The sequence below is a fragment of the Lissotriton vulgaris genome, chromosome 12 (genome assembly GCF_964263255.1).
Source record: "Lissotriton vulgaris chromosome 12, aLisVul1.2, whole genome shotgun sequence".
Lineage (NCBI taxonomy): Eukaryota > Metazoa > Chordata > Amphibia > Caudata > Salamandridae > Lissotriton > Lissotriton vulgaris.
Genome location: NC_141700.1, coordinates 738758591 through 738775014, shown reverse-complemented (window position 1 = coordinate 738775014; position 16424 = coordinate 738758591). Strand labels below are relative to the sequence as shown.

The following is a 16424-nucleotide window of genomic DNA, read 5'->3' as shown; positions in this document are numbered from 1 at the left end:
GCCCAGATGGGCCCAATGTGAGTACCCTCTTTTTTTAAATTCACTTCCTTATGGTGTACACAGCAAACTCCGACAGTGATTCTCATTCCCGGGTGTCCCTCCATTGTTAGGTCCTGAAGTGACCCCCTAATGACAGGGGGGTGGAAACATCATCAACAACCCAAAGCGAACCGTTTCTCAGCCCCTACCATTGCATTAGGAGGCTGTGATCATGCATTGCATTATTACTGTTACAGTCGTCTTTGTATTCTTGAAACCTTGTTTTATGTCACAAAAAGTCACAACCTTGATATGTAGGTTCTGCTTTCACTTGGGACACCATATACTTGATTTTGAATAATGTGAATACGCATTTACATAAGCGACTTGAATTCATGAATATTTTTTGATATATGTTATTTTCTCTTTCTGAATTCTCCTCGCCTTCGATTATAGCCATTGTGCTATGTTTTATGGTTTATTTTATTTTGATTGTCCACAGGAACCACTGTTTCTTGTTAAACTTTATTCACCCTGGTTTTATGTGAGTAGAGTGACCCTTGTGTCCTTATACACAACCACATGGAGGTGGGCAGGACAAACTGTGGCAGCCGATAACTGTCTATCTCCTTGTCTTCTATTGCAAAAGGGGACTGCAAGAAAGATCACCCTCATTTTAATGGCGGTGGCATACTGGGACAGTTAATAACTGGGCTGGTGCCCTGTTCTCAATTGGCGAGAAGGCACTGAGCATCATTCACAAACATGTTGCCAGGGCATCTGTTTGCTGTACCAGTAATCCTTTAGCCCTATTTTATTGAGTGTTAAGGGTCCAGAACAGCTAAGACCGAGATCGGTGTGAACTGTTGCAGTTGAGAAAAATTTTCATAGCAGATGCCGTCTTCAGGGCCTTCATGAACTGCAAAATGGTATAAGCATAACAAGCCACGACCATAAAAACCACAAATCAACTGCCACCTCCCCTAGAGCAAAATTAGGTATCTCAATTAGGGTGAAGGGACAGCTGGCGGATGGCTGGGGCCTCCTAATGCATTATCAGGAAAATTGAGCAGTTTCTACCTTTTGACTTGCTGAAAACTGTTGTCATAGGTCTTGTGTTATCCAGAGTGGATTACTGTAATGGCCTGTACCATGATCTTCCTCCTGAAAGTTCCTTAACACCATGGCTGCTGGAGTCATTCCTCTGCTGTGCTGGGACCTATTGTAAATGGGTGTGGTCATGACGAGCTCAGCTCGTCATGAGCACACGAGAGGTGTACCTCATGACGAGCTGAGCTCGTCATGAGCATCAAAGGGGTTAAATAAATTACCAATCCTTCAAACCTCGGCTGTTCAGGTGTTGCCAGTGAGGAAGCGCATTGTCTTCAAAACCTTGTGCATTGCATGCAAGGTTCTTTATATTTCAGGCCCAGCTTACTAGTGGGAAAAATCTAGATGCTATGTGCCAGGTAGGACTCTTTGCTGAAGCCCAGCCGTGGCAGTCCCCTCCTACAAACTTTCCTCCTAGCGAGGCTGGAGCTCTGTTATTGTACTGTACGGAACTGAAATCTGCTCCCTTTCAAACTGAAAACAGCCCCACCTGTGCTCTTGTTCTGCAAGTCTTCAAAAACATGGCTTTATAGTCAATAGAAGCTGTAGTGCTTCACTAACTTCTCTCACGTAGTGCCAAGTTACCTTCAGACATTTGTTTTCGCTTCACAAAAACACATATCAAATCAGATCAATTTCTCAACGTTTTTATCCAAATCTTTTTAAATTGAGGATATTGTTAGTCATTATTGCATTCACACTTTATTCCTGTTTTATCTTTTTACTTGATTTTTAATTGAGTACACACATAAAATGCTGCATCTTAGTGATTTCCTCAGTGTTTACAATTCTCATTAAGTGATACTTGACAATTTGAACCTGGTGTACTAAATATCTATTTTTACTTGTGTTAACTGTATCATGGGCTCCACTGCTAAGGAAGAAGATGTGGAAGAATATGTGTGTATCTTTTATGGTTTTACAACCAAAATAAAGATTATGATGATGATGACAGATCAATTTCTTCACCCTCAAATTTTGTTTAGGGTGAAGAAGACTGTAGATGTCTAACTGCTGGCACCATGTACAGTAAACCTATGTAATTGTAGAAGTAAGTAGAGGACGTTTTTGTTTTAGTAATCCCACTGAGTCCCTCCTAAACCAATACAGTAAGACAAAAATCACTGAGATACAATTGGGCCTTGAAGTTATCACTTAGCAGTAAATCTGCTTTCAGTCCTCGCTCACCAATGTATCCCCAGAGTGATTTCTCTTGAAAGGACAGGCAGCTCACCTACATCATGTGGCGCACTTCATCATTGGTTTCCCGCAACCCATGACCTGTCTTGTGTTATTACATGCTGGTCTCACAAGGGACTCCTGGGTCAGGTATAATGTGTGCCATTTGGTCTAGTGAAGATTCCAAGCTTGTTATGGAACATTTTAATTCCTCTCCTTTTGTTGGCAGTGGAAGTCTAGGGACCTAGTTAAAAATCTGGTCAGAGTGGTGCTCTAATGCCTCAATGTATTACTATCACTTCTATCCCATAGTTACATTTCACATAGATATATGTGGATGTTCTATGTGCCTACATATATCTGCCCTTCTGCTGCATATCCTGGTTCAAGTGCATTCGTCAGCAAGCTGTCTGGTTACAAATGATCTTTTGTGGGCTCACCTAAAATGTCCAGTGGGTTTACAGCCCGCCCATTACTTAGCATTGGTTGCCTTTACTGTCATTCTTATTTGCTTGCTTTTGCTTTTTATTAATTGACTTGCCTTCCTATTCTTGTGTTTGTCCCTCCCCTGGAGCATTGCCTCTTTATCATACTTTTGATTGGCTGACGTGTATCATTGTGCTACTTCAGGTTTGAAGCGTGCAAGTGTTTTTCAGGTCAGTTCCTAATTGGCTTTACCCAATGCCACATCCCTGACCGCATGCTATGTATTGCACTCTCCTTCGAATGCTTCTCACTCTCCCTTATGTGTGCTTCCCCCCAAAAAACCCTGTGCTCAGTGTTGCTCTCTTACTCATATGCTTCTACTCAATTCTCATGTTGCTCTCTACTTTTTCTTTTCTCCTCACACATGACTTTATTCAGGGTCGGATTGGTAACTCTGGCACTCGGGCATTGCCCAAGGGGCCTGTGTCCAGTGTCAGCTGTGAGCTGTTGAGCAGTCTGGGGGGAGATTTGGCGGTTTCTGTGTTGTTCGGATGCCCCCAGCGGCCCAGTGGGTACCTTTTACAGAAAACACTTTGCATGTATTTTGACGAACTTTCACAAAACTGAATGGCTGGCTTGTCACCATGTTGATTGTTGTATTACACTTGCCATTCTATTTTGTCCTGCAGACGTAAACTCCCAAGAGGGGTGGATGATATTTCTTCAGAATAGAAAACACTGTGGCCTTAAGGCATAGGAAGTTTTCTCCCTGTCACTCAGTTTGATTGTTACGTTTCACTGACTAGATCTACCAAGTGCTGCCTAGCGGTCCTTTCGACAGGACCAACCCACACATGTGAGATACAGATTTTAACAACACAAGTGTGGAAACACTAGATGTTATGATATGTGCTACAATCAATTTTAGAAAATCTTTTCCTTACTTTTATGAGGAAACAAGTTTTGCAAGAAACTTTTGGGTTCATCTTTCGGTATACCACATACCCCACCCACAGATTAAATGTAAATAGATACCACAATCATCTGAAATATGTAGCAACACCTAGATAAGTTCAAACAAAGTGTTAAGATAAGTCTGTCTTCTCTGTTTCACAAAGTAAGGAGAAGATTAATCTTCACACAGCAAACCATTAGTTGATAATTTTTTTAATCAATTTATTATACTTTGGCTACTTTTTGATGTTGTTTCACAGGAAACCAAGGACCTTCAGGATATCTTCACTGTCCAACATATGGCAAAAGGTACTCAAGTTGAAGGCTTGAGTACAAGCTGAGTCTTAACTTTAATATTATTTTGGTGCAGCTGTTCATGTAACAATTTTCTCTGAGACTTGTTCACAGAAAGTTGTATACTTAAAATGAACTTTTTTGTTTTCACTTAGTCAAAGCTCGTTAACAACCTGTACCAGTGCTTAATTTGTAAAAATATAACTGCCAGGGCCCTCGTCTGGAGGCCTTTGTCCCTGCCAGCGCTGCCTTTCGCAGTAGCAACACAACTACTAACAATCACACTCTTAGAAGTGTGACAATTCAGACAATTCTATGCCCCCGAAACTATAAGAATGGTTAGATGGCAGTTATCAATGTATTTTGAATTCATAAACAACTGTTGTTATTCTCATTTCTAAATTAGACAGACAGCACCACCAAATGGCAGACTGTCATAAGCACCTGTGTTGACAATTTACTGATGGTGCTGAGCACTGAAACTACCTGATCAAATTAAGCACTGGCCCGTACCTTTACTGAATACTCTTCCCCGTCATTCAATGTTTTTTTTTTTCCTATCCAAACGTTTTAAGTTAAAAACTTTCTTTATAACCTTTTATTACTTAATGGCTTTTTTAAACACCTGGGGCTAGATGTAGGTAGTGAAATACCGGTCGGTAACGGCCAAAAATCTGTGAATTTCCTGTTACCGACCGGTATTTAGCCCTTCCTTATGTAGGAGGCTGTAATTAAGGATTCAGTAATTTACCGATTCCTTATTTTAAGGAATCAGTGAAATACCGAATCCTTAAAACCTATGTAGGTAGCACTTAAGTGAGTGCATTTTTGCTTTAAGGATTCGTTATTTACCACCAACTACAAGTTGGTGGTAAATACCGAATACCTTTAAAAAAGCAATTATTATCTTTTTTCAAAGTGCCATGTGGCAGACATACATGCCCTTAGGGCACGTATGCACGCCACATGTGCACACATGCACGATTCAGGGGTGCAGCCGGGTGTCACTGTGCCACCCTGCCACCCTTGAATATACTCCAGCTATTACCAAATCGATATTACCGATTCGGTAATAAGGAATATTACAGAATCTGTACTTTTTACCGATTTTTTTACCTACATCATATTTACCAATTCCTAAATACCGAATCGGTAAAATTCGGTAAATTGAGATTACCTACATCAGGCCCCTAGTTTCTCAATGTAGAATAGTTATTTAGAACACTCTAACAAATTATTTACTGTAAACATGACGAAAACACTCATCTTGTAAAACGTAGTAAACATTTTGCAAATGAAAAGCCCGCTGACCCTTTGACAAAAAATTCCCATTCCCTTTCCACCTAAACCTGTAATGTAAGCAGTACAGAATGCAAGTACCAGCTCCCATGAGACTACTATTATGGACAGATTGATGGCAGCAGAATGATTTGATTGTTCTTTAGAAAGCACATAATCTATTAAACTCCATTTGTGTCTCTCTGCTCTTCTTCAACAGATATTGCATTACCTCAAGAGTGTTAGCTTTAGGAACAAACTTGGAGAGGAGATGTCCTTTGACAGCCATGGAGACCCCCCTGCTGTATACGACATTGTCAACTGGCAAAGCAGCCAGGAAGGCACCATCCAGTACGTGAAGGTTGGCAGTTTTAACAGTAGAGCACACAAGGGTCAAGAAATGTTCATCAACTTTAGTGCCATAAAATGGAACTTGCCAGGAACTGAGGTATAGTACCAGGTATATACAAGACCTGTTTACATCCTGTAGATAGTTACATTGTTATTGAAGAAATGCCAAAAAGACTTGAAATTGAAATGGGCAGGATAACATAAATCATGGAGGGGTGGTGATGGATTTCCCTGAACCTGTTACAGATCTCAGTAGTAACTGTAAACACATGTCTGCCTCACAGCTCAACCAACAAGGTAATAAAATGGGGAAATGCGCCACTAACTTTATTTACACTGAAGAACAGCCCAATCTTCATAAGTCAATACGTTTTAAAAACAAAGGGGCAGATTTACAAGAAACTGACGCATCTGTAGAAATACATCCGTTTCTCTGCCTCAGTCTGCGATACCCTTGTGCTACCATGGATGCGCCTTATTTACAATACGGTGCACCATGGCACAAGGTTTGACAGATGCGTCAGAAATTCCGATTTATCTGTTGGCCCAAAAGTCACGCATTGCTGGAGTCGTGTCGCAAACACGAAGCAACTCCAGCAATGCATGTTGAGGCCTATACTTATTGCGCTGTGTCCTTCTTACGCCTGCTTGAAGAGTGGGAACGCCCTCCCTGCATACATTATGGCTGACACAGGTATATTGTGAGGCAGGGCTTTACAAAGTTACGTATCTCCCTAGATGTAAATTGGCAGCATTGTTTATGCCGCAGTTGCGTAACAAAAGTGATGCAACATCTGCATAAAAGTGTTGCAAGAGGCTTGTAAATCTGCCCAGAAGTGTATGTTTCTTGTTTATTATGTGTTTCTGTGACTAAATATGTAATGTTAATATGTTATAAATTGTGGATGCGTGCCTTTTGAAACCTGATTGCTACAATGGGATTATGTTGTTTAAAGATGCCTTTTTGTCTTAGAAAGTGCATTACCTCAGTCATCTACTAATTTTGAAAGCCTGCATTTAGAGGGATTTAACTATCTAGCCTCTAATAAGATTTGTTTACTGTAATAACTTGAAACAAAAACCCACCAAGATATTAAGGTTAGGTTTAAAAAACAAAAATTGACTAATGGGAAGTTCATAGACTTTTTTTCTGACATTTTAATGGCAAACATATAGGCCAATTACCTATACAAATCATAAAATATAGTGTTAAAGAGCCAATTAAATTTGAGTAAATTAAGACATTTGAAAAGGTCATTTTCTAATTTTTTGGGTTAAACGTAATATTTCTTTTTTACAAGTTAACTGAACGAAATGGGATTTGTAAGGCTAAATAAGTATTAAAGTGACTCATTGCTAATAAACTTACACATTGACTCATTGCCAGCTGACCTTGAAGATCTATCTAAGTTATTCTGCACTTTACATTTGGGTCTCTCTGCGGGATAAGAAAGAATATTTAGATGAATCTAATATTGCAAGCTCTCTGACAATTGGTTGCATGGGTGCAGTGTCATCTGATGGGTCCAAAACTAAAATGTAAAACGAAGTAATATAAATTAAAGCAACTAATGTATCACTTAATCACCACATGGCATCTATCAGCTACTTTGTGGCAGGGTTTAAGAGAAAAAATTACAGAGGATAAGAATAGCATATTCTATCCGTTTCTGTGTTCATCCCACTATAAAGGTGTTTTGCACTGGACAAACGTGAAGGAATGTCAAACTTAAATCAGTTTTACTTCAAGTGTGAATTTTCTTCTAAACTTACATATTGTCCAAAAGTATGCAATATTCAGAGACTTTTCAGCTCATTTTATAAAACTTTTTTTCGGTTGTAGACCATAAAAGTACAAATACAATTCATGCAGATCGATTTTAAAAGACAATTCAAAGTACCTATTAGAGAATATCTATTGATGCTTAGTCTAAGATGCATTAACCCGTTCGGCGCTTATGACGGAACGGTTCCGTCACGCGCCTTGGGAGAGCTGTGCTAGTGATGGAACGGTTCCGTCACGGCCCGCTCGACGCGCCTGCGCGGCGCTGATTTCGTGCCTGCGCAGCGTGTTCTATTGAGCGGGCGCGTTCGTGACGGAACAGTTCCGTCACTAGCACAGCTCACCCGAGGCGCGTGACGGAGCCGTTCCGTCACAAGCGCATGTGAGCCGTGCGACCCCCCCCCCCACCCCCTAGCACTGCGGCGGAATTGCCCCCGCAGTGAAGGGGTTAAAAAAGTTGGATAAACATGAACGTGCATATTGATCAGAATCAACAGGAGCCTCTGAATATTTCAAAGATGGACAACATGGCCCACTATACTGACTAAGTTCTAGAGTTAAGTGAAGCCGATTAATTATTGTCAAGTAAACATGAAACATAAGCAGCTGAATTCATAAAAAAAATTATTACAACTATTCAGTGATAAAAATGTAAATGCAAACTTGTGCAATAGTCTCATGCTTTCAGCAAAATCCTTCTAATTGTCTACATATGACCCAGAAACTTTGTAGGAGAGCAAACAATTGCTGTTGGCCTGGTGTCTGTCTTAAGATGTGGAGAGCTTCATCGTAACAACGTGTGCCCAATTGCTTGCAAAATGCCCTCACCCATCTTCCTCTCAGGCAGGAGTACTTGGAACAGACAAAAAAATAAATGGGAAACAGACTCCACTACAGAAATACAGCTAGGAAAAAACTGGGAGGTAGTGGTTGGCTACCTCAAAGAACCTCAAAACGAGTTCAAAGGGAGGGAACCAAAGTTGAACTGCATGTAGAGTTTCCTGTCATGCAGTATAGTAATCATTTCTAGGTATTGCTTGTATTAACCAATCATTCTAATATTCATGAACTCCGTGGTTAAGCATCCCCACAAAGAGCTAGTAAGTTGGCCCAGGGCTCTCTAGTCCCAATAGTGCTTCTTGATTGCATCTTTACTGGGGAGCAATGATGGATCCTTAACATCCCAGTAACCCTCTAATCCTAATGCACATAGTAGAGATTTCACACTACAGATCCAGCCTATCTTCTGAAGATTGTCAAGTGTGCTAACTTCCTTGAGAGCAATGGCATACGGGGGCAGCTCAGGAGTGGTCCTTATGCGCAGCCAAAACAATAGGGGACATATTTTACCCTTCTCAGTGATAGAGGCTCCCCCCAAATCTAGCCTTAGCGGATGAAGTGGCGTACTCTGCGGTAGCAAAACCAGGGACCTGAGGAACTTGTTCTCAGAGTTTAAGAGGGTGTCCATTTTTTCAAAACCCCATAGTTTGGCTCCATAGAAAGTGGAGCCTACAGCTTTGGCTTCATAGATCAGGAGTGGGGCTGCCACAGGTTTGCTAAAGGAACTAATGTGTTCTTTCATCAAGGCCCCTACTATTTGCCTGTGCCTAATGGTCTGCTTGACAACATTATATACTTGAATGTATTCTTGATTTTACTAGTATGGTATAACTCTACCATCCATTTACTTTCATAGTACTGTTAATCATTTATGTACTATACTGTCTAACGGTTGTTGCAGCACATCTATTCTACACTAGAATAACAACTGTTCAATAAAGGATTATTGAAAACTCCCAGCTTGTTTCATTCGGTGTATCTCTGAGACAAAACTAAGTAAGCATGAGTGACTGAGCGAAAAGTAGTATAATGTTTCCACTGTCCTGAGGGATCAGGGTTGTCATGTTCTGAGGTTATCAACACACAAAAGGGGAGAGGGCCAAAATTGTTTAAACTCCAATTCCCCAAGCCCCCTGGAGCAAACCAAATGATCACACACAAGGGGTATATAGAGTACACAACTACAACAAAGGAAAATTCTCCAATTTGGAAAAACTGCCCTCACTCACATACCGAGGTATGTGACATGCTTCATCATAGGGCCTGCTACAAACGCCCTGGTGTAGTCACATCCAGGGCGGAGCATTGGGAGGGGGAAAAAATAATAAATTCCACACTACGAGACGTACAACACAATCAGTCAATACGTACAACGAATAACATACATGAATGATAGAACGTGCAGTGAACACCTCGTGGATAAGCTGATAGTGCGACAAAAAGTGCAGTAAGGATGTGTTTAAAACTGATTAAGGGTGCCAGTAGAAAAAATTACTTTATTAAACCCAATTTGATAACCTTATCAGGATAAAAAATTATGAAAAGGATGGGGAAATGTCTTATTGAGAAAATAAGGTTCCTCAAGACTACCCTCCTACCACTACTGATGTCAACATGTTTCGACCGCTTCAATTGTGCCTCAAAAGGTCACTTCAGTCTTCCTCAGGACTGTCGCGATCAAATCCACTCATTACCCATGACGTAGTTCAGTCACAGGGTCTCCCGAATGGAGTAGGTCTAGCAGATCCGTACTCCTCCGGGACTTCCGATCATTCAGTGGAGATTAAGTCCCCAAACATAAGGGGAGAACATTCACTAGAAAAGAGTAAAGAATAATGAAAGGGGTGCAGGTACTATCCCCCCATTTTTTCACTCAATTCATCCCCTAAAATGTATGTTTCTCTAACTAGGGTATTGCTCCAACTAAATGAACTGTGCTCACAAAAGTTCCAAAATAGAACTCAATAGTATGGTATTGTAACCTGGGTTTTCTTTCCAAATATTCCAGGTGATTAACTTTGATCACTTAATCTTGAATTAATTTATTCGATAAGCGATATGGTAATAATATACGCAACACACTCACGTTCCCATAGCCAAGCCTGGGACCACCATGAACCCACACACACTCCACAAGTGACCCACTCTTAAAATAGGCACATCGTTAAAAAGCCTCCAATGAGGCTAATGACCCACAAATGACGAGACTTACCGAGTTTATGTGTTACACAAACTCGAACTGGTGTCCGTCAGGGGGGTCTGCCTGTGAACACAATCTACAAGGGAATGGAGCATAAGAGGTATTTAGCGTCATCACCTCTGCCAAGCCGGCGTCATTCCAATCACAAGGTGAGGCGCCGGTCTGTCCAACCCTCACCCGTTCTCCTCACCGTTCTGTTAGGCTAGCCCTGCCAAAGAAATCCTGTACCTCAAGGCACCGCGTAGATGAGATACGCGGTGTCAGATAGAGTATTTACCGACGGACCATTGCCTGCTCCGCCCCCCCCCCCGACTGAAGTCACGGGCGTCAAAGCGTCATGACGTCGGGCGTAGCAAACCTTTGGGAGCAGTCGGGAAATGTAGTACCGGCTGAGTCGCTCGTCTCCATGCATCTCCTTGTGTGTGATCATGTTCTGAGGTTGCCAGAATCTATTCTCTCCTTGGTAAGAGGAGATTATAGTGACACTGTGAGCTAACTGATATAGAAAGGCTAACATACCCAGTGGGGTTGATCAGAGTTCGTCTGACACCAATCCTACAGTGTATGTTGTCTAAACGCGCATATCCTGTATATTGTCTATGGGAGCTAGATAACACCACTCCCCCCCCAAGCTTGGGGGATCCACAGGGTCCTCAGAAAGAAACTGGACAATGCAATTGCCGAAAAGAGTGTGGTTGCCAGCACACTGCCCTTGCATACCCCCTATTACTTTCTTTTGGGTCGGTTGGCTGGCCTTGGCAGCCGCAGCGATCCCTAGCAAAATTAGCCTCATGGAGGCAAATGATGATAGATAAAATCTCCAAAAGAAGGCCCATTCCATTAAAGACATGCCAGACCTTGTTCCTCTGGATGCGATCAAAGGACGTCTTTAGGTCCATAAAGGCAATGTGGAGGCTCCTGGGACCAACAACAACAATCTTCCAAGTAAGGAGAAAAAAACAAAACACCTTGTCAATAGTACTCGTTTTTTTGCTTGAAACCAGCTTGGTATGGAGTGAGGATGTCATATTTGCTCATCCAGCCCTGTATCTTCAGGAGGAGTGCAAGGGCAAACACCTTTTGAATACCGGCTAGAATCATGGATGGGAATGCAGTCCTCTCGTCCAACAGTACCTCCAGCTCGTCAAGCGTAGCTGACCGCTAGTTCCTCTAGCGTACACATTATAGATGTCAAGCATAGCACCATTCATGTCTTTGAGTTGGACAGCCATAATGTCTGGTCTATTGCATGGAATCTCACAGGTTATACAGTATAGTACAATTCTCACCCAAATTATCAACCTCCCCACTGGGTATCGTGTCTTGTTGGTGGTTGCTGGGCAAAAGATAGTTACATAGCCAGGAACATGGACGGGTGAGATACTCCAGGTCTACTGCAGTACACAAATGTCAAATATTTCAATACATTATAACCAGTGTGGGAGGACCACTTTCAATCGTTCCCCATCCACATTTTATGACACAAATTGCAACATACTAAGCTCTAGCCGACTATTAGTGAAAATAGGGTGTAAAACATTTAAGGGGTTCCTTGACTGTACATGAGGCTGTGCTTGTTTAGTAGGGAGAGTTTCTCTAAATTGCAGTCTATAGGTAGGAGAGAACTCACTGTAGTTCAGAGTGCAATTGGACATATGAGTTACAGCGTAGATGTCTGTAAGTAAGCTTCTGTCTGTACAAAAAACCGGGTGTTTTTCGAGGTTTAACAATGGGGGCTTTAGAGAAGTCCCAGAGGGCTGAAAGGTGTTCTGGACAAGTCAGCTGAGGAACAAATTAGAGTCTTTAAGTGCCCCCCTTCAGAATGGCATGACAATGATGTGTGGTGGGAAACTAGTACACTTCCCAATCCAAATGGTTAAAGAAATGAGTACATAAGCACAGTACCCAGAACGTTCCTGTGAGCAAGACATAATTGAGGTGGCCCTGCCCTGCCTCTTCCTGACAATGACGTGCAAGGATGGGCCCGCCATTGACTGGGTGCAGCCCGCGTACGCCCCAAGCAGTGGCAGTTTGTTGGCACTTAAAATGTGAGAAGAACCACCAGCCCCCCCCTCTGGGAACAGAGGAATGCTGGCACTCAGAGTCCTTCAGCAGGAAGGCAGGCAATCCGGCGTCCTGCGCAGCAGGAGTTTATTGGCAGGTAAAGCGGGAGAGGAATTTTAGCCCCTTCCTATAGGGCCAGAGGAATTCTGGGACCCAGGGTCCCTCAGCAGGAAGGCAGGTAATCCGACGTCCCGGGCAGTGGGAGTTTGTTGGAGCTTAAAGCGCGAGAAGAAACAGCAGTCCTTCTCTCTGAGACCAGTGGAATCCTGGGACTCAGATTCCCTCAGTAGGAAGGCAGGTAATCTGGCTTTCAGCTCATCTGAGACTTGTTGTGGTCTCAGCAATATTATGTAATAACCTGCGAGGATATTTGTAGCCTGTGTCTTCTACTGTCTCTAACAGGCTTAAAGTAGTAGGGACAAATTATTGAGAACTGCTTTGTGTATGTGTACATATCATTATTGCCTGTATCATTACAACTGGTATTCAAAATAATGCCAAGTACTGAAAAACTAGCAGATATCCTCTGTGTACTTCCATGAGGATATTAGGGGTATTTATATGAATTGTAAATCTATCATTCACACAATATTTTCATACAAAATAAAAAGTGCAAAAAAAACAAAAGTCCCACAAGCAACAACTGGTCCTCTTCTGTTGTTCTTGAGTATTCATCACAAATGGTGCATTTCCCATAAATGTTTACTGTCAATGGAGTGTAATGACATGAAGTTGCATAATGACATATTTCCCAGTAGTTTGGTGTAACATGAATAATGCGAAATTCCTAAAATTGTGAATAACGCTTGCATAATTTAAATTTTGCCAGGCCTTGTAAATACCTTCTATTATGTTCCCATTTTCCTATCCAAACTGGTTCATTTTTCTTGTTGTTCTAATACAATTGAATTTTTTTTAATTCCTTTGTCTTCCTCAGATTCCCCACTCTGTGTGCAGCGAGAGCTGTGTCCCTGGGTATAGGAAAGCTGCTCGGAATGGACAGCCCGCATGCTGCTTCGACTGCATCCAATGTTCCGAAGGAGAAATCTCCAATGAGAAAGGTTAGGCATTCAGAAAAAAACTGTAATAATAAAAGCATTTTTTATTATTATTTTATTACTACTGTAGTTATTAGAATTGCTACTACTTCTATCACTGTTCATATTACTACTACTACTCCTACTGCTTTTACTACTACTACCCTACCCCTACCACTAATAACACTACTACTACTGCTAATACTACTACTACTACTGCTGCTACTTTTACTAATAATAATAATAATAATTATTATTATTATATTAATAATAATAACAATCTATCAAAACAATTGCAGAGGAAAACATGTGACCATGCTTGTTATGTGTGCTTTAAACCTCAATGTTTGTGTTTTGCCTCAAAAATATATAGGCCTATGCTGCAATCTTGTGAAGGAACCTGGACATGTGCAACCAAAACTAACATGTTTCTCAGTAGTTATTTCAATTGATTGCTGTGTTTTTTAAATGCAAAATCCAATTCAATGAGTTTCTTTCACCAGATCATTTTGTTTGTAGAGAAATAAATTTGAAGGATTATGTAAATGCAGCTGTTTAAATCAGCCTTTTATCTGGATCAATAGCTCAACAGCCAAACGACAGACAACATCTTAAACATTAGCAAAGGCTTAGGGGCAGATTCAGAGTTTGACGGTGCAGCGGTGGGACCGCCCACCAACGCTCCTTCAAATTCGCGTGAGAACTGCCTGCCGTATAATTACTTTTTTAGTCATTGGCGGGCATTTCCTTTAACGTTCCAATGGCAGTGCCTATAAAATAGGAATCTCAATGGGAACATCAAAGGAAGTTCTAGCACGGCATTGACTGTGAAGTCCATGCTGTGATTGAACTGGGGGTTCAAGCACACATGGGGGCACAGGTTGTGCCCCCTTGGGTACATTCACAAGGCGTGAAGCACAAGGAAGTCCTGCAGGGCCTCCTTTCTATCCTCACTGCCAATGTTTTCATAGAGGAAAGACATCCATGAAATCAGAGGCGGTGATGAAAGTCATAATATGCTTGGCGGGACCGTGGCAGTCCTGCCAAGCATATTGATGCCTCCTGACCTCCGCTCCATGGCCAGGGAACGACGGTTCGCTGGCAGATTCAGCGGTCCCAGGGTGGCACGGCAACTTAGGTCATATTGTGGTGGTCGCAAGATCACCACCGCTGCCTTACCACAAGTCTGGCTGTCCATACTCTGTATCAGCCCCATAATGTTTTTTTTTATTTTACAAAGTGGTGGCAACTAAACTACAAAAGTGGAATGGTGCATAGTGAATGATATAAAAATAACCTTTGTTTTGAACAAGAGAAAAATGATTCAGCACTTGACTTTTATTAATATTTATAAGAATAAATATACATGTACAGAAAAGTGTACAGAAATTCAAACAGCCAGTACATAAGTGCAAGAGATGTTAACCTTTCCCTGACCCAATCTATTCATTAGGGTGTTTAGAGGATCAAACCATAATTTAGGGCCTAATTTAGAGTTTTCCAGATGAGATTCTCCATCACAAACATGACAATATCCCATCATCAGTATTACAAATGCATTATTTTCTATAGCACTTCTATTAAGGTGGATGGGACATCTGTCACATGTGTGCCAAAGTATTCCAACCGCCAAACTCCACTTAGGATCTTATTTAGGTCCTAAGTGGTTTCATATCACCTTTCAAGTCTCATGAAAAAGCACTGGCTGGTGACTTCAGGCAAGAACATCATCTCAAGTAGTCAAATATTCAAAATAGGAGCTGAGCAATTATCAGACACATAGGTAACTTTATAGATTTTGAATGCAGACTGTATCATACTCTGGGCATATAAACAGAATGCACATGTAAAATGCCATGTGTGCTATCAAGTAAGTATATTTCCAAAAATATCTTATTCCACCTGTAAAGAATTCTCAAAGGGGATCTTGACATTTGTAAAAACATTTATCCCTATGATCTTTTTTCTGCTAAAAGTGCAGAGAAGCCCACAGTACTAAATCTCACTCTAATGGTGGGAAATTGATGTTAAAATGTGTGCTTTGAGCTTCATTAATGCCCACAAACATCTCTGTTAATGGAAAGTCGTAAACTTCAATCCAAGACATTTGTATTCAGTAAATGGTGGAAGAATACCCCTGCCAAGAGGGGATCAAAATGATCACCAACAGATGTGATGACAGGGGAAGGAAATAATTTCTCTGCAATGATAAATGGTTTCATCACAGAGGAAAAAAGCTGTGCATTTGAACAGGAGGCATGAATCCTACAGTGAGAAATTGGGATGTTGGTTGACAGGTGTGTGAACCCTGGTCAAGCAACAGCCACAATCCCTTGCAGGGTGAACCACAAAAGGTCACTAAATTAACCTATGTTTATCCCTTGGTAGCTTGGCACAAAAAGCAGTTTGGCTTAACGTAGAGGCAATGTGTAAAGTTTTTATGCAGTACACAAACAGTAATACAGTGAAAACACAACTCAAGAAGAATCCCACACTAATTTTGATTAAATATTTGACACCAAAACAATAAACATCCGATCAGTAGAAATGGAGTTATCACTTTTTAAAGATTTCAGTATAAAATAGCACCAAAAGGCTCCAAGCACCAGCTGCAGCTATATGATGGTGTCAGACCAGTAGAAAGTCCCAAGTTCAGGCTGATCGCGATGGTGCACGGGTCAGATACAGGGACCAGGTTAATCCCGCTGAAGAGTTACCTTTTCTGTCCAGCATCAAGAGTACCGTTCTCAGTGGAGGGGAGCTGCGAGGAAAAGGGAAGTAGGCAGTCATCAATGTAGCATTAGGAGCAGTCCGGGCATTGTAGCACGAAGATCATGTTGTCATTACAGACCATTGGGCTGGTGCTTCATGGTGGCACACTCTGCAAATTGTCGATGTTGTGTCACAAAGGGTTGGGCTGATGGAACTT

The 16424-nt window shown here is 41.5% G+C and overlaps 1 protein-coding gene across 1 annotated transcript in view; it reads left to right on the top strand.

The window, feature by feature from the left end:
• Window positions 1-16424, top strand: part of LOC147678468 (extracellular calcium-sensing receptor-like) — a 52574-nt gene that overhangs the window by 15579 nt on the left and 20571 nt on the right. Inside the window, exons 4-5 of the mRNA XM_086945647.1 lie at window positions 5441-5668; window positions 13396-13519. Of these exons, the coding sequence (XP_086801773.1) occupies window positions 5441-5668; window positions 13396-13519 (352 nt within the window). The remainder of the gene's footprint in view (window positions 1-5440; window positions 5669-13395; window positions 13520-16424) is intronic.